Below are 19,475 nucleotides of genomic sequence, written 5' to 3'. Positions count from 1 at the left end.
GTTGTTTCCAGTTTTCAGTTGCAGTTAGATTTAGGCTTGGTTAGATTTGGGAAACAAAACTTCTTGAACTGGTTTTCCCAACGGGCTTTAGAAAGCTTGTGCACCACAGTGGCTTTCCGATAGAAGGAATTGGAGACAATGAAACCTCTCCTTTGACCATTCCTTCTTCTTGAGTTAAAACAACATGAATGATCAGTTGCAGGGACGACCTTGGAGCACTGACATTTTCATGATGTTGTTGGAACAACACCAACACGGTGATATCATTTCATATTTAATGTGGTGGCTCTGAGAGCCCAGTGACAGGGGAAGAAGAAAAACAACAGTTCTGTGATATAGATTTGTTTTATGACTTTTTCTTCTGTTTGTAATTTATGTGCCTTAAATATTGCATAATGCTTTGTGCCTCAGACAAAGAGAGAATCTTACATATGAAACATCTCACTGGTGGAGCTAATAAATGACCCAGACTATTGTCTGTAAGAAATCAGAAGCCAAATATGTGTGGAAACAGAGTTTTAATCTGAGCAACGAGGTGTAATTTATAAGCTCATCGTGCATTTTTCTTTTTGGAATTAAAAAATAACTTCTGACCAGAGGAGTCTGTGCACTGATTTCCTCTTAAAATGCAGCAATTAGATGGAAAAATAACACAAATATAGTAAAAAAATAAAAGCCTTAAAATTGAGTTATGTTCAGCAATCAACACAAAGCTGCCAGGGTTCAAAACAGACTTTGAGATGAGAAACATTTCACTGCTCAAAGTCTGCATCATGGTTTCACTTTGTCAAAGAGCATGCATCCTGTTTCTGTCATGAAAGTGAAGAACGCTCATCTTTGCGACCAAAGACATTATTCACACAGAACAACTTCTCCAACTTTATTTATCTGCCAGATTAAAAACGAGGGAATGGCAACATAATTATGATTTGTATCATATGCAGCTTACTGAGAATTCATTACTGTCTGGTGATATAACTGTACTTAGGTCCATCATAAAGACTCAGTCCTGATTTTAAGATGTGAGTAAGCTGTATGTCATTAGCTGTTGAAATAGTTTTCATACCTTTATGAAACCTTTATTACTTGGTAGTGTTTTGTGAGTGCAGTTGAGAGCCTTGTCTTTGATCAATGCTTTTTTATTTAAATACATCATTTAGAAATTATTTTTAAAAGCAAACAACTAATTGAGCTAACTGAGATTTAACAGGAATATTTTTAGCCTAAAATGAACAGGGCAGGGGTCTCTGTCCTGCAGTTTTGATTTAACTTCCTAGAACCTGTTGTCCACATTTGTGGACATCACATTTTGGGTTGTCTAGACCAAAATACTAAATTTTGCTCTACAAAGGCCTGATGTCCACTTACAAGGACATTGTACAGCCACTGTTCTATTGAATTTTAAAGGAATATCCTTATATGTGCATCTCATTTTTGTCAGAAACAAAAATCAGGGAAAACAAATGTGGCAATTCTTTGTTTTTACATTCATCAGGTCCCAATTTGCCCAAATATCAAAGAGAAATTAAAAATGCATGCCATGAAAGAGTTGGGGTCTTAGGAGATTAAAACTCTACAGGAGCAGAAGTCCTGTAGATTTAATCTGTAACCATGGCCATGAAGATACCCAGCCTTAAGTTCAGCATTGTTTTAATCCTCCAGTGTCAGACAGGACGCAGAAATGGAGAGTGAATGAGCCAGAGTTTATGGATGGAGACGATGCATTTGGACATAGAAGGCAGTGCGGCTGCAGCAGACCAGAGCCAGCAGGTCATCAGCTCCCAGCCAGAAGGCCTGAGAATCGTGCTGAGGAATGAGACACCGATGCCAGGCTGCGACCGTCTGTGTATGCTCAGATATTTGTCTCTGTGTGCGAATATTTACAGTGGACAGACAGGGACCGAAACTCTAAAAGTAGAAACGCCACAATGGAAAAAGTCTCACGCGTTCATATATTTTATTTGCGTCACCTCAAAGCCTGCAGAACAGTTTCACTAAAATGTAAATATTGAACATTACAAAGACATTTAAGCTCTATTTTAGGAGTCATTAGACTGAAGTACATTATCACAATAGTTCAAATATGAATGACCATCGATTATCAAGATGATCCAAATAAGTTAGTGAACAAACTTTATCAGAATGATGGAAAATCTCTGGACTACAGAATGAAAAAATTTGGGGGGAGGACGTGATAGATCATTAGGCGGTGAATGTTGTGTGAAAAACAACAAGCGAGTATGTAAGAAAAATGAAAGATAAGAAATAAGAGGAAATGGAAAGAGTGAGTGATTGCCAAAGATAAAAGAGACAAATTGATAAAAAAAAATTTAAAAAGAAGAACAGAGAGAACATGAAAGTCTCCAAAAATGGAAATCGTGAAAAATACAAATGTTTCAAAATGACAACTTCCACTTACGTCCCGTACTTCAGGAAATCCATCTATGTGAGGACTTTAGACCTTAAAGAGGAGACATTTTCTCTGTTTTGCCTGAAACCCCGTCCTCCGGGTGCTGTTAGCCACATTTCCTGCATAACTAGCATGTTTTGTTAGTGATTTATGTTTGTCTTACCTACATACTGGGTTTGTAGACCCAGTGTATGTCACAGTACTTCAATAAACACACCAACACACCAAAACAGGACATGGAGTTGTTTAATGGCATCAGGTAAAAACTACAACTGACTGGCTTGTAGACCTGATCAAGACAACCTGCTGAAGTTCAAACCGAGCATGACAATGGAGAAGGAAGGTGAATTAAGTGACTTTGGCTGTAACATGGATGTTGGTGCCAGATGGGCTGGTCGTCTATTTCAGAAGCTGCTGATCTAATGGGATTTTCCCACACAACCATCTCTGTGGACCTTTTTCTCATAAAGGAGAAAATATCCAGTGAGTGAAAGTTTTCTGGGCAAAGATGATGCATTCATGTCAGAGGTCAGAGAAGAAAGGCCCGACTTCTTTGTGCTGATCGGACGGCAACAGTTACAGTCAAGATATGCAGAAAAGCATCTCTGAAGACAGATTAATCCAACAGATTGAACCTTGAAGCAGCAGCAGAGGAGCATATCGGGTACCACTCCTCTCAGCTAAGAACGGGAAGCTGAGGTTAGAATTTACACAGGTTCAGAGAAATTGTACAATTGTAAGGCAGTCCAGGCATCTGATTTGGATGCGTCCTGGGTGCCACTTCCAGGAAGAGAGAAAGGAGCTGCTGGATATATAAATATATCTCAGCTGACTTGGGAATGCCTGAGTGAGGGAGTTCTGGGTTTCTCTACTGTCAGTGGTAGAAGATGGATGGATGGATGAATGGATGGATGGAGAAGGGTGTCCACCCTCAGCATTGTGAAGCGATGTTAACCTAAAGAGGTCAGTGAGTATATTTTATATAGGCTAGATGTAGATGTGCAATGTGTATATCTGGTTAATTGCCAGATGGTGTGTCAGAGGTGGAGAATGTTGTTTATACATGATGAGATAGCAACGAACGCCAGGCACTGACAAACCCACACATTGCGAGCAGCATTAATGCTCTGCGGGTGTGTGTTGGCCAGAGTCAGAGGAGAGGTTTGAACTGTTTTGAGAAGGAACAGATCCTCATTCTTATCTGGACCCTCCCCTTATTGTGAAAGAGCATCTCCACTCTGGACAAAGAAGCAGTGGGCAGAATGAGTGCCGTGTTTCATCAGTGTATCATCACCGCTTCGTGGTGTGGGAAAAATTTCCTGGACAGTTATTTCTCACACCACGATTTTCCTCCTCTGTGATCAGACTGTATTTATAAAAGGAAATACCCTTGTGCAAGTTATGAAATCCTCAGTGGCCGTTTATCCTTTTTCGGTCGAACTATTTTGGGATTTTACAGGGGACTAGAGAGTTCTTCTTTACTTATTCACTATAAAACTCAAAACATCAGAATCACAAGTACAATAAAAGTCAATATCTGTCCCTGCAGTTACAGCCTACATACGTGTACTGGACCTCTATGCGTACCTTTATGTGGACCAAAGGAGTAAAAGGTGCATATTTGTACAACTTCTTCTAAATTTAGAGGTGCCTAGAAAAGAAAGCAATAGATTCATGGCAGAAGAATAGGACACACATTTATTTTAATTAATTTTACTCAGCAGTCATTAAGGCAAAGAATGTCGTTAAAATCTACATGAACATTTGAGGTGCTCACAGGATCCACTGTTACACTCAGGATGGGGACCCAGCTGTGCTTCACAATCGATGTGACAGCAGCTCCATTATTTATGATTCGATAAGCAGGAAAATAATAATAATTCTGTTTTGTGTATGTCTGCAGCTGGTCTTCTACAAGGCGGTGCAGATTCTGTCCAATCTGGGCCACAGCCTGTCAATCATCACTCTGCTAACCAGCACCATCATCATCTGTTTGTTCAGGTAAAAACACTCACTGACCACAGCTCACAGAAGCACTGTTTCAGTTTAATTCATGGTGACCAGAATTACAAGTCATCTCAAGGCACTGTATACTATAAAGACAAACAACACTGACAGAACATTAGTGACCACATAGTCAGAGAAAAAAAATCCCCATAACAGGGACAAAAGCACATGTTCAGAGACCACAGCGCTGTCACCACTTGTTTGATGAATGGGAAAGTGGAGGAAAGAGAAGCATAAAGGAAGCTGTGGAGTCACAGACAACCAGGAAGTGCAAATATTGAGCTGTGTAGAGTTTCGTCTGATGCAGTAAAAGTAGAAATAAAAACTATGAAAGCACCTCATTACACACAAAACTTTATTATTGTCCAAAATTCAAAAGTAAAATGCTTCTGCTGCAGATGTTTAAGATGAACTCAGTTTAAGTGTTCTCATATAAATATGTAATAATATTAAATATTTAATAAAACAGCTATTAAAAAGCTACTGTTAAAAAACATCTCCTGTAACTACAAAAACTGCAACTCTTTTACTTTACACGTGATTATTCTGATAATTACTTGCTAATATTTGTTCTTTTTCCATCTAAAGTACAGATCTTATCTGATCCTAGAACACTGAAAGCAGAGCCGCAGACGACTTGTCTAGTGTCCTGATCACCCATCAAAGACGAGACATAATCCCCAATATGCATGTTCAAACAACCAGAAAAAGCAGCTGTGCTCTCAGTTTGCCCAGCTGCAGGCGCTGATGACAGGACACAAACACACCCATTAATTTGACTCTCAGTCAAGCAGACTAAAGCAGATCAATCCTACTTTAAGATACTTTAGTCCAATTTGATTTTAATCAATGTCTATTTTTAGATTTCACTGGACAAGCATTGATTGCCTTGCTTGTCCTGATGGTGCCATTAACTTCATCAAGGCATTTACTCAGGGCATAACATGTTCCATCACAGTAACCCTGCACAATAGTATTTTTACCTCTTCGTAAAGTCGCCCTGAGAGGTCAAATGGACACCAGCAAATTAAAAAATGCTGCAAAAGCACACAAAACACAACTAAAGCTGAATGAAGCAAAATGGAAGTAGGAAAAAAAAGCTAAAACTAAGAAGCAACTGATAGTATTGGATGCTTCTCTTGGCGGTCAAAGGGTGCATTAGAGGGGCTTTTATTCTTCGCCTCAGGAAGAAAGCGTGTGTTAGGCAGACTTGCTGAAACAAGCGAACAGGTTGGAGAGGCACAGAGAGGACAGAGAACACAAACGCAGTGGTGGCATCTAAGGACATGCTGTGGAAGAGTGGAGACAGGAGAAGTTGTCGCTGCTTCGTGGAAAGTCCCACAGCTGCCTGAGCCTGTGGCAGCATAACTAAGAGATAATTCATGGTCACCCGACCCAGCTTTAACTATAACTAACTATAACTAGAAGCTAAAACTTCTACAAATTGTTGCCTTTGGATGTCATGATTTATAATGTTGTGTGCACATGGACGGATTCAAATTTTCTTACTTACCTAAAAGACAAAGTAAAAGTAACAAAGACAAGGGCGATGCTTTTGAGCTTAACAAGGACACTGCTGGAAACATCCACAGGGGTGATGGTGGAACAACCTAAAATAAACATCTCTTATATGTAAATGAGGCTTCTTATGAAGGACAAACAAAGGTGCCTCACACTTTTTCTATTAATACAATAACCCTGAAAAGTCTGCAGAAACTGTCTTTCTCTTTTTAAACATAAAAATATGGTGACGAATGTAAAAAAAAACCCATGAAACTTCCCTTATGTAATTTTGAAATAGGTTTGTAAAGTTAATGATAATGACTAATCTAACATCTCAATTTAAATTCCCTGAAACACTGAAAGTTGGTATGTGAAGAAATCAGAAACAGATGATTTTGTCTTCAGTTTTACATCATAGCTCCAGATTTCTATTCTTAGACGCTGCCAGAGTGACTTTGCACAATTCGTAGTCTCATGCTGGGCCCTCGTGCAGCCCCTCAGGTCATCTTTTTAAAGAAAACAAATACAGTGTTTGGAGAGCACGTTTCTTTAGAAAACTCACATTTACTACACCAGCAGACTGCAATCAGAGTTTGGGGTCATGGCTCTGACCTCTTCAGTCTTCTCACATATGTTGAATGAATCATTTTTGTTCTTCTAAAGTGCGGAAATCCTGAAAAAAACGTGAGGTGTAAAGTCAGGCAGGGTCCAGCGCTGAAGGCAAAGTTATCAGTCTTGTTGTGCAAATATCCTGAAAAGTCAAGATAATTTGAACAAATGATGTATTCAGAATCGGGTTATATAACACATTTTTATTTATATACTCTTAACACTTCCGAACATACGGAGCATGATAACAGTTTGTAGAGATGTGCGAAGCTCAGTCTGGATGGACTCCAGCTGCTCACTCGGCCGCTATCAACATGTTTAGATACCGCATCCTTCAGTCAATTCACACCCAGACACTCTGTAAACACACTTCTCTATGTTTGCGTGTGTGTGCGTGTTTACAGGAGACTCCACTGCATGAGGAACTACATCCATCTGAACTTGTTCGTGTCGTTCATCCTGCGCGCCGTCGCAGTGCTCGTCAAAGACACCCTGCTCTTCTCGTATGGTGAAACCACAGACTGCAGCCAACAGCCCTCGCTGGTAGCCTTTCACGCATGAAAACACACACACATTTTTTACTTCACCGTTAAACACATTTACTATATGTACAAAAACCTTTAGATGAACCTTAATTAAAGTAGAAACAGGAGGAGTCTGTATTGGTGATACCAACGTTCACCTTTAAAAAACTTTCTGGGCTCTTCCAAGCATCTTGGAGATGAGCACTTTATGAGGCCATCTGTTGCAGGACTCTTGTAGCTGAACTGAATGTTTGGTTTTTTATGACTCTGGCTAAATGTTTGGACTCTTTGTCATGCAGAAGCATGAATTTGGAACCAGTTAGATGCCTTCCTGATGTTTTTGTGTGTGTGTGATGGATAAGAATCTAATCTATCTAAATGTTTTGCACGGCACTGAGGGTCCTTAGGCAGATGGCTATAAATGACCTCAGAGTGAAGCATTGGAAACCATTCACATAAAGAAGCAGCTTTAGTTTAGAAAACTGTGGGTGGCTTGCAAAGTTTACCTCTATATCTGCATTTTTTCCAACATGTCCACACATGCTGAAGAGAGTTTTCAAATTTGCATTTCTAGCACCGTTAATCCAGGAGTCATGGGTTGGATATACAGTCCTGTGCAAAAGACATCACTCATTTCTTCTTCCAAAAAGCCAGACTTGTAATTTATAAAGTGGTCTTGAGCAATAGTTCTCCAGCTTTGAATGTTCTACCATGTGGATCACCGTTCATGGAGCGGTTAAAAACAAATGTCTTTCAGTTCTGAGAAAAGTAAATTAGTAAATTCATTGGAAACAAGCGCAGATTTTTTTAATACACTGGCTCAACTGCACATTTACACAAAACATTTGAGAAATCTTTTCACAGTGTAAAAACAGTCACCCTAATGCCAGTCATCAAGGTTCACAATGAAGTTGGTGATTCTTCTAATTCTTTGTGAAAATGTATTTCTTTGTGGTCAAATTATAATATTACATACAGAACGTTACTATGCAAACTATAGAATGGATGTAACAAAGCATGTTGCTGTGTGTGTGTGTGTGTGTGTGTGTGTGTGTGCGTGTGCGTGTGTGTAGGTGGGCTGTAAGGCCAGCCTGATCTTCTTCCAGTACTTCATCTTAGCTAACTTCTTCTGGCTGCTGGTTGAAGGTCTTTACCTTCACACGCTGCTGCTCGTCTTCCCCACCTACTCCTTCCGCCTCTCCATCTACATGCTCATCGGCTGGGGTAGGTTGAACCACAATGAGAGCACCGTAACTTTATGTTGTCTTTACAGTCTTATTGGCCTGGTCTTATGTGTAACCACTGATAATGTTCCTATCACCAAGTTAATGTCTTAAAACCCACTGAAACATCTGACGATCATGCATTAAAAACACTTTATTAAAACTGAATAGAAACCAAAGACAATGTAAGACAGTCTAAAGATGATTAAAAAAAACGAATAATAATGGAAACCTCAGACTCCTGGTGAAAGTTTAGAGCACTTGTATTGTGGACTTAGTTTGGTTTCTGCACAGAGAAAGTTTAGAGTTATCTGACATGAGTGCAGTGAAGTAGAAACAGTCCATTAACATCACTCAGCTAACAAAGTGGTCGAACCATCAGGGAGCTGAGCTACTTGGAACTTTCTCTTTCTTACAAAGTTTCACATACTATGCAATCCAGTGAAAAACGAATTACATCCATGATTTAGTGACTTTTAAAACCTTCTTTATCAGCAATAGCTTGAAGTAATACCTTTTTGAATGGCTTTATCAGTCTCTTACATTGCTGTGGAGAAATTCTGGCACTCTTCTTTAAAATATTACCTCGGTTCATTGAGATTTGCAGGCATTTGTTTATACACAGCTCTCTTAACGTCCTCCCGCAGTGTTTCAGTCAGGGTGAGGTTGGACTTGCTCATAATATTTTGTCCCAACATTTTTTTTCACATTTACCATCTGCTGGCCAAAATCTGAACTATTTCCAAACAAAGCGCAGTCTCTCTCTCTAGAGACGAATTGAGTTGTGAAATTTGTTCCATCATTACCACTCGGTTGAATTAATCCTGTGCTAAACTGACCCCTGAAACCGTTGAAGATTAACCTTATGCTTTAATATGTTTTTGACACGGATGGCTTTTGTTAAGCAATCTACTTAATGTACAGTAACTGGGCTAATTGTTAATTTTAACCTTTATGTGCACATAAAATGAGACTAGCTGACCTGCCCAAGCTTAGCTGTTGGCAAGTCAGTGCTAAACAATGTACAAATGACCTCTTCACAATGAGCAAACACACTTCTCTGCTACATAATGTCTGCCACTACCCACACAGCACATATAGGTCGGCAATACATCACTGCGCTCTTTGGGATTCATGCTAGGTTAAATTTATCACAGGAGGTGTTGATGCAAAGCAGATCGAGCCCTTAAGAAAATCCCTGCAGAGAATTAAGCTCCGTACGAATGAGGCTGCGAGAGGTCAGGAAGACCAGAAAAGTTTATGAAAATAACAATTCATTCAATGTTCCCTGGTTGCAGTTAGCGTGCTATTAACCCTGCAGTTAAAAAAAATCAATTATATTGATAAATTTAGAAATTTCATAGACAGCCCTGTTGTAGCACCCCTTTAGTGTGAGCCTCTGCAAAACACAGTGCCAGCACTCAGACAACCAGCAGACAGTGCGTCACGCTGCTGAAGTGAGCTGGTGTATTCAGGGAAAGTCCGGGCAGTAAACACTCTCCTGGCCTCTGCGTTCGCTCTCTTCCATTCTGTCTCAGCTGCTGCCTTCTGACACCTTCCTTCCACTATCCATCTCCACTTTACCAACAGTTCCTCCCCAATGCATCACCGTTCAGCCCCAGATGTTTAATGTGTGTGTGTAGACGTCATATTTCCTTTGTGGCACTTTGCGAGGATGTTCTGTGCCTGCCAGATAGAGAACCTAAACAGATCCTCTTCTCCTCCATATCTACCTTCCTCTCTACTCTCTGGTTCTCAGGAATCCCTCTTGTGTTCATCGTGGCATGGATCATTTGTAGGATATACATGGAGGACATGGGGTGAGTCTGCAAGTGTTTAAACATTGTTTTCACAAACTGTGTCAAGGTCAGTGCAAAAATCAAACGTTACAAACTTGCAGGCGGCACATTATGCTTATCCTTAATTTCCACCACATGCATGCAGTTGCATTGGTTGAAGCTTATATCAAAAATAATGCATCTTTGATTTCATTTAACCATCTCTAGGTCAGGAAATATTACAAATCTCACTGACTTATTTACTCACTTCCAGGTGTTGGGAGATGAACAACACCCCCATACCAAACAGAGTGATCAACTGGCCCATCATGGCATCTATCATTGTGAGTTTTGTCCCAGGATAACCTTGCATACATCAGACAGAGTTTTTTCATGAATTAAAAAAGCACTTCTTAAATGTTTTTTCGGCATCCTGGACACAATCCTTATTAGTTATAAACAGTATAAAGAATTGACCTGAGTAAAAGTGAGTGGATCTGTGGTCAGGATGATTGTACACACAGCCCATTATGCCCCACCAGTGGGTATAACACAGTCTAAATTAATAGGTCAAGTCTGTTTCGTCTGTTTTTTGTTGTTGTTGTTGTTTTTAGTCATTAATCTGCAATTTGAACTGAAATCCATTTTCATTTTCACCTGCTTTGTCCTTGTTTTCATTTTCTCATTTTATTTTGCTTTCTTCTACTAAAATATAAAACATTGGATCATTATTTTTATTTTACAAATAAATATTCACCATATTAAAAATGATGCACTATTACAGAGCCTGCACAGCCACACATTGGTTTTTAGAGTCACACACTTACTGGACACATCGTTTAAGTGCTCCTGTTCAACTGATGCTAAATGGAAACATGCCATGCAACATTCAGATGGCAGGATTTGGCATTAATGACATGAAAACATGGATCCTGCTTTTTATCAAAGGTTCAGGCTGTTGCTGGTGGTCTAATGATGGCAAGAATGTTAGCTTCACTCACTTGGTACAAACTCAGCATCATTTAAAAACTACAAAAGTATTGCTGCTGATCTGTTTTTGGTCAGCAGCAATACTTAGTACTTTTCTAGGGAAGATGTTATATACAAATAACGAATGACTATAGCATTCACATCTTTATAAACCATACCAGAGTCAATCTGCACAATGAGTCCTTTTAATTTTGAAGCTTTAACACACATAGATGGTTATACTTTAACTCTTGGGGACTGAACCAGAGCACTTTGTACTGTAGTTTTTATTTTGGTAATAGAGTTTGCTAAAGTACTCACAGATAATGTTTCTTTTTAACATACTGTTTATTGTTGGGTTTCCAGGAGAAATGTTTAAGGATCAAAACTAGTTGATGAGGTTTAGCAAAAGATCACAGATTGGGATAAAATATTCTGATTATGTCAAAAGTGTCACAGCCAGAGTGATCTAAAACAAACAAGCAGTGCAGGCATAAATCATCCTTCCCATTGAAATCCGTTAGTTTCAGAGTTGCAAAGTTACTCCAGCAACATTCATTTCCATACGCAGCATACTAAAAAATTACAGTGTGACATATTTTATCGCTATTTTTGGATTTTCTGTGAGACTTGGCCTCAGATGGTGGATCTCTTTATTTACACTGGAAATCCCAGACACAATTATATCCTCTGATACAGACATACAGGAGAAAACATCTGCAAACAGATAAGTTTTAGATAAAATTCAATCAGTCAGCAGTCGATTTCAAAACATGCGAACCAGCAGATAATCCATCAGAGCTGTCATGCTGAACTTTTCTATTTTTACTATTTTTACTTGTTGCAACAGTGAAGCTCTGCTTGATCCGTTGTGAGCGAACTGCTTACTGCTTGTTTTTGCGAAGCTCTATGTAACTGACGTTGTACGATTCGATTGTTGAGCATTTTGCAATAATGTGTGCTCTAATATATGCTTTGTGCCATCAAGTTTCCATTTATATTTGGCTATAACTACGATTTATAGATGTCTTCTAAATATATGAAATGCAAGCAGTTGTAAAGTTATTGTTCTGAAAACGCATTCATCTGTAAGGACATGCTCTCTGAATGTGTGTTTGTGTATGTTGGTACATGACTGGGCAGGTTTTGGAGCGTAGCTTTCTCGTGAACTGCTTGTTCAAACAGTATGACTGAGTGATGGAAGTCACTTAACACAGAAAACCAGAGAAAATACACTTAAAATTAGGGGAATGCATATACAAAAAATACACCTCTGAGTGATGTTTTGTAAAAATATTTGCAACATGTCAAAAGCTTGTTTGAGGATTCAGATTTGGTTATATGGTCGAAGTTAGAGTTTTTATAATGCAGCATTATTTGAACACGCCTCCCTTGCTGGCCTTTGGTCCCACTGTGGCTAATGATCCAGCTAAGCACAGCTATTAGCTGCACTTGTTTTCATTTCGGCACCTCTCAGTTTTTGTAACCTGGTTGGCTGGTTTCTTATTCTTGAAAAAGTATTTTTTAAGTATCATCATCATATATGTCACATAAACACATGTATGTGGGTGTGAGCTCCTCCACTTACACTCATAGTGAAGAAGGCAGCTGATTTTTATCAACATATGGGAACTGCTCTTCAAAATGAATTGAAACCCAGCTAAGGCCTTTGTGTGTAGTGTTTAGATGTTCTTCCTGTGCCCGTGTTTGGTGCTGGGGCTTCCTCTCGTAGTTCAAAGACATCAAAGGTTAAAGTGCTGATGCTAAAATGGCCATGGACGTGAGATACATAAAGTCCTTAAAGTTTGCACTCTAAAGAGCTTTGAGTGGTTAGTAAAGCACTCTGTAAATGCAAGTACATCACATTTCACTTACTCAGGTCCCCAGCAAAAAACCACCAAGTGTGGAGTGGACTGTATGAAGGGTTGTTGAGCTTTACAGTGGACGAGTATCTCGTCACTTGGCTCTGTGAGGGGAGCAGAAGACTGACAGATGGACTCGGGCCATGTCTGCAGTGATGTGAACACTATACTGGTCCGTTGTGGTAAAGAGAGAGCTGAGCGTAAAAGCGAAGCTGTCAATTTACTGGTCGTTCTACATCCCTGCCTTCAGCTGTGGTGACCTAAAGTGACAGGGTGAGGAATTCAGTTATTTAGAGGGACAGATTAGAGCTGCTACTCCTCCACATTCAATGGAGGTGGCGTGGGGATATCTAAGATTATGACCTGAGTGAGGAGGCCCTGAAGTAGACCCAGGACATGCAGGGGAGATTATGGCTCCCAGTTGGCCTTGAAATGCTTTGGTGTTCCTCAAGATGAGCTGGAGGAGGTAGCTGGGTGGAGGAAGGTCTGCGTTTCTCTGCCTAGGCAAACTTATCCAGACAGCCTGGGTAAATGTGAGAAGATGGATGGATGGAGTTCGGAAACACAACTGTACAGTCAGTTTTTGGACTCTTTGCTCCTGGACAGACAAATTTCATAGAAATTTGTTTCTAACCTTTCTACACTTTTCGCTAATATGACTCCTCTTTCTTTCTGCCGTGTTTCTCTACAAGATCAATTTCATCCTGTTCATCAGCATCATCCGCATCCTGGTGCAGAAACTGCGCAGCTGTGATGTGGGCGGAAACGATCAATGCCAATACAAGTACGTCAAGGAACTGAGGAGTCATATTTTTACCTCCGAGCTCTCGCTGATTAGATTCATATGCATTTAAGAGGGCTTCCTGATAATGTGGTGACGAAAGCAGCAGTCATATCAAATCTCCTCGACACATTAGACAGGAACCATTATCACATTATCAGCTAACTGTGTTTAAACTTGGACATCTTAGAATCAATCTTCCTGCCTGTTTCTGCTTCTCAATCTGGAAACAAATGATTTTGATTATTCTTTCTTTACCAAACAAATAATAGCCATTCCTTCCTCATTGTAACTCTCCTTTTTAATATCCAGAATAAACAATTTTTCTGCACTGTTGAGAAAAAGTGAAAGAAAGAGATTTCCCACTGATGGTCTCGCAGATAAGTTTTAGTCTAAATGTATTGTGTGCATTGAGTGAGTATTATGTGTGTTTATCAGGCGCCTGGCTAAGTCCACACTCCTGCTGATCCCTCTGTTTGGGGTGTATTACGTGGTGTTTTTCTACCTGATGGAACCGGAAAATGAAAACGTGAAGCAAGTGAAGATCTTCTTTGATCTCGGCCTCGGATCATTCCAGGTACTATAAGACATTTAAAAACATAAAATTCCTAAATAAAATGATTTGCCTTTTTTGCTCTGGTAGGAAAATGACTGTAGTGGAAGATAAAAATGTCATCAAGTTAAGACCCAGCAAAGGAGAGAACCACATCAAGAATTTTGACCCTTACAAGATAGTCATGTATGATTGGGAGCTGTAGTAAGAAAAATAAACATTGCATGTTCTTTTTTTAGCTCATTGACTGTGTCCTAGTTTAATGTCCGGCTCTGTGTCTGCACACAGTCTCCATTCTTTCCCCACATCCTTGACTCTTCTCTGCGGTCTTCCTCTTTTCCTCCTGCCGGGCAGCTTCTGTCCAACATATCCACCATCTCACCTCAGCCTTGCCTCTCTAACTTTGTCCCCAAAGACTCAGCCTGAGCTGTCACTCTGATGTGCTCATTTCTTGTGCTGTCCCAACAAACCAGTCATTTAAAGTTGCCTCCACACTTCTGCCTTCCTTTCTCTCTCACTGCCTCTAATAAAGGTAGAAAGAAAAGAGGAAGACAATGCAGGAGATTGATGAGTGTAGTGAATGAGGACATGCAGTGGGTTGGTGTGACAGATGAGGATGCTCGGGATAGGTGGTGACCCTTAAAGGCAGCATCCTTTAGTATTAATATAGCCTTGTTTCTGACACGTTGGCACTGATCTGTTATGGTGGTATTTGTTTCCTTTTAGGGTCTAATTGTAGCGGTTCTCTACTGTTTCCTCAACAGTGAGGTGAGCCTATGCATGTGTTCTTCGTAACATAATTTACAAGATTTTTTAATATATAATATATTTAATATAATTCTACTTCTTCTTTTTTTTGCACATAAAGGTTCAGAGTGAGCTGAGGAGGACATGGAAGTGTTTTTCTGTAAAGCGCTGCGTGGGACAGGACTTCAGGCTCCACAGCGTGAACCAAAATGGTACAGAAAGCTCGACCCAGTGTTCTAGAAACTCCCGAGCCCAATCCATCCTGCAGACTGAGATCACCGGGCTGTGATCTGCGACACAAACAGCCTGTTTTGTTAAAGACTTTGAGAACGGGCGCTCATGTTCGGTCAGTGTGGAGGAATTATACTTAACCTCGCTTTTATAGACATATCGCCTGATGCTGCAGGGACTGAACTTGTGGCTTGCAAATGTTTTTGAGGTGAAAGACTTCGTTTTGGACCGTCAAACCTCCCGGAGATATTTTTTTTTTTTTCCCACATCGGCGTGAGATTTCACAATGATCTTTAACATTTTTAAACACATAACGGATGAAACAGTGCCTCCTATAATGTTTCCAGAACAACAAATTCATTTTTATAATTATTCTCCACATCCAAAGAATGACTAACTGACTTGAAAAAATAGTTTTCAAATAGTTAATGCACAAATTAAGACTTACATAAAAATGCTAAATCCATATTGGAGAAAGTAACCATACATTTTATATACCTGAAGGTAGATGTATACAGAAATATTCATATTTTATGTTTAGTTTTGTAGGGCTGATCTAGTTCTTCCTTTCATATAAGCTTTTCTTTTTTTAACTGATATGCAGAGTATGTTTGGTTAATAAGGTTCATCCATACCTGCTGATTAGTGCTAAGTAAAAAAAGAATCCACCTCATAATAAAAAAGCCGTACCTATATTTATATGGCTGAGTTATCTACAGTTGTACAGTTGATATGAAGGAAGAAATTAATTATAGAGACCAAACGTGTTGTTCATATCAGGCTGTAAACATGCTTATATGTGCCGTGAAGTTGGGCATTTTAGCATGGCAGGCTATGGGGATGTGGAGCCAGCCTCACGTGGCCAGTAGAGGAACTGCAGTTTTTGGTGCAGTTTTTCAGCTCTGTTGGTTGCTACTGTGACGTAGTAGATGTTGCAAATTATGTTGCAAATATGCTTATAGGTAAGCATATTTATTCCTGCTTTTCAGTTCGGTCATCTCACAGGCTGTTCAGCTCATTAATATTGTAAGTTAAGACTCACTGTCCAAGAAAAGATTCAGGAAATATGCAAGGGAAAGTTTTTGTTTAAAAATCTATTTATGTTTTTTTTTTAACGAAAACAAAGCTGAAAAAATAAAAAATAAAACCAAATAACGGCAGCTCAAATCCCCGACCTCTCACTTTGAAGCCCCACTGAGCGAACTGATTCAGACACTGAGCTGATTATTGACATGGGAAGCAGAGACCACTACTGTATGTGGAAACAATGTCAACATCTGTCTGTTTTTGGTGCAGATGGGCTACTGCAGCAGAAGAAGACCATACCCGATGGCTCTCCTGTCAGCTAAGAGCAGGACACTGAGGCTATATTTCACACGGGTTCACCAAACGTGGACAACAGAAGATTGGAAAAATGTTGCCTGATCTGATGAATCTCGATTTCTGCTGCCACGTTTGGATGGTAGGGACAAAATTTGGTATAAATATGAAAGGATGGATCCATCCTTTCTTAGATCGGTTCAGGCTGGTGAGCACATCCCTTCGTGACCACGGTGTACCCATTTTCTGATCGCTGCTTCCAGCAGGATAATCTCAACCTGGATTCTTGAACATGACAATGAGGTCACTGCACTTAAATCGGCTCCACAGTCACCAGATATCAATCCAGTAGAGAACCTTTGGGATGTAGTGGAACAGGAAATTGGTAGTGGATGTGAAGCCCACAAAACTGGAGTGACTATGTGATGCTATCATGTTAATATGATCCTAAACCTTAAAAGAAAGCACAGGAGGTTCAATCAGGTACTAAGAAGGGGTTATTATTAGTGTTAGGAGCAGGGTAAGTTACCACAGTGATGTAGCCACGTAAACAGAGATCCACCTTCACCTCCAGACTTTAAGCTCAACATACTGCAGCCTTCTGATCTATTACTGTAATTTCACTTTGCAGTACACCCCTCTGTTTTGACTGGCAAGATATCATTGGTGTTTCCTGGGTAACTGTAGCTCTTGTCACTCTTCATTTTTTCATGTTTTGAATGCATTTGATAACAATGTGTGTTTAAGTTGGTACCAAATTCAGGGCTCAACAAAAACGGCTGTCTGAACAGCACGTTATCGTCAGTAATTTCACTATGATCCTCTTGAAGTTCAGTTTTTTCCTGAAAGTCTATCATGGATCATTGCTGTTTTACATGTAATTTAATAAGGCCTACCACACCTGTTAAATGTATTGTTTTTTCAGTAACTCCATTTACTTTCCCTTATCACGTCAGCAGGGAATGAACGTGATAGCATTCAATTTGAGATAAAATTAGAATACAGATACTTCACTTTAAGGGTGATCAGTGTTTCCCACACACAGAATGTTCTCATCCAAACGAACTCACTTTAACAGAGTTTTATCAGCGCCTTGAGGTGACAGTTTGGATTTGGCACTATACAAATAAAATGGATTTGATTTGAATTAAAGCCAAAAACCATGCTTGCCTTGTACATAGACTGTTTTGTATTATTTTTCTTTCTTTTTTATACAGTGGAGAGTATATCGCTGGCTGATTGTAAAATGTAGAGAAAGACATAGTTGTTAAATTTGTAAGCTTTTGATCACAACTGTAAACCTGTGATTCCATATGTTTAATCCATAAAAGCTTTTTTATCATGGAAATGAAGCTCTGTTTGTTCAATCACACAAACTGAATCCTTTTAAATGTTTTTTCTTCCACATTTGCAGATATTTTCTCATCTTATGTTTATGTTTCTGTGAAGTAGCATAACATAAGCAGCATGAAAGGTGATAGTAAGACAGCATCTGCAGACAGTTCAACTTTCTTTTAAGTGTCCTTTATTTTCTGGCGTCGCCTTTCAGCAATTATCTCACAAAAACGTCAGAAGCTGTGAGTCAAAATCTCACCTGCTTTATATAAATTCCACGCACACCTGGATCTCATTAACCTCTACCATTGGGAAAACAGGGTAGACTAAATAACACAGTCTAGCCCTTGTGATGTCCTCCCGATTTGCATACAATGTGAGCCATCAGGGGTCAAAAGTGTCTCCACTTCATTTGACTGTTTTTTAAAGTATAAAGTATAAATTGTCAATCAATTCAGTGTTACACCTTAGTTTTACTTAAGACCAACACATTAACACAAAATTTACTCAACATTTTACATTTTAGGGCCACCAGACCTTCTTTACAAAAAATAAACCCTGTTTTTTAGCGAAAACAAATTGAGAAAATTAAATATTTAATTGTTTAGATAATTTTGACTATCTGAATAACTAGAGAGTGCTGTATGTTGAACTTTAGTGAGAATTTTTTTTTTTGAACCATTTAAATTTTTTTAATGGCAGCAAATAATCACACTGGTGGTCCTCAGGGGTCAAAAATGTCCCCACTTCATTTGACTGTTTTTTTAAAGTAAAAAGTATAAATTGTCAATCAATTCAGTGTTACACCTTAGTTTTACTGAAGACCAACACATTAACACATAATTTACCCAACATTTTACATTTTAGGGCCACCAGACCTTGTTTACAAAAAATACACCCTGTTTTTTAGCGAAAATAAAACAAGAAAATTAAATATTTAATTAAATTAAATATTTAAAAAAAATTAAAAAAAAAATTAAAAAAAGAATTCTCACTAAAGTTCAACATACAGAGTGCTGTATGTTGAACTTTAGTGAGAATTCTTTTTTTGAACCATTTATAAATTTTAAATGGCAGCACATAATCACACCTGTGGTCCTCAGGGCTCAAAAATGACCCCGTTTGCTTTGAAGCAACAAGTATAAAATATCATCCATCTCTGTGTTTCAAGGTTTTATTCAACTTTATTCCAACTCATTGCCTGACAGTTTTCTATATTTTGGCATGGTAGGAGGGCATGAGTCTGAGTGAAGGCAAACTTTCATGAGGACAAAGGCGTGTCCATATTTGACCCAAGTGCAGGAGGAAGCTCAGGTTTATTCCTCTGCACTGGTCCCATCATGGACAGCATTCTTTCTGCAGTTGCAGGCCAAGGGGCATATACAGTAAACAAGCTGTTACAGGTGATTGTTTTCTTTTGGAAACCTGCAATGTTAGGGACAACTCGTGTCCTGACTGCAGGACAGACGGTTTGCCATCGCACACGAGCATGTTCCATGTACAGCTGGACCTGCATCACATGCTGCCCATGTTTTTGTCTCAAAGTTCCCTGGTTTACTTGGATGTTCTGTTGGAGGGGACAGAGTCCTCTGAAGGGGACTTGGTGCTCATACAGTCACATCA

General features: G+C 39.3%; 1 protein-coding gene across 2 annotated transcripts in view; it reads left to right on the top strand.

Annotated features, from left to right (window-relative positions):
- Nucleotides 1–17,916, top strand: part of LOC147322378 (vasoactive intestinal polypeptide receptor 2-like) — a 51,342-nt gene extending 33,426 nt beyond the window's left edge. The window contains exons 5-14 of one of the 2 annotated variants that reach the window (XM_086306814.1): nt 4,314–4,411; nt 6,934–7,072; nt 8,127–8,277; nt 10,036–10,096; nt 10,329–10,398; nt 13,578–13,669; nt 14,105–14,243; nt 14,946–14,987; nt 15,088–15,178; nt 16,494–17,914. In XM_086306814.1, the coding sequence (XP_086162940.1) occupies nt 4,314–4,411; nt 6,934–7,072; nt 8,127–8,277; nt 10,036–10,096; nt 10,329–10,398; nt 13,578–13,669; nt 14,105–14,243; nt 14,946–14,987; nt 15,088–15,178; nt 16,494–16,546 (936 nt within the window). In that variant the 3' untranslated portion in view covers nt 16,547–17,914. Of the gene's footprint in view, nt 1–4,313; nt 4,412–6,933; nt 7,073–8,126; nt 8,278–10,035; nt 10,097–10,328; nt 10,399–13,577; nt 13,670–14,104; nt 14,244–14,945; nt 14,988–15,087 lie in introns of both variants that reach the window. The other variant, XM_086306812.1, reaches the window with a different exon arrangement.
- Nucleotides 17,917–19,475: the final 1,559 nt, after the last annotated feature.

This window comes from Aulonocara sp. 'chitande type north' Nkhata Bay, linkage group LG9, assembly GCF_057382095.1.
Source record: "Aulonocara sp. 'chitande type north' Nkhata Bay isolate Kocher_YH1m ecotype deep benthic linkage group LG9, A_spYH_male_GT1.1, whole genome shotgun sequence".
NCBI classification, from domain to species: domain Eukaryota; kingdom Metazoa; phylum Chordata; class Actinopteri; order Cichliformes; family Cichlidae; genus Aulonocara; species Aulonocara sp. 'chitande type north' Nkhata Bay.
The sequence above is the reverse complement of the archived record's forward strand: the minus strand, read 5'-3'. Positions and strand labels throughout refer to the sequence as shown.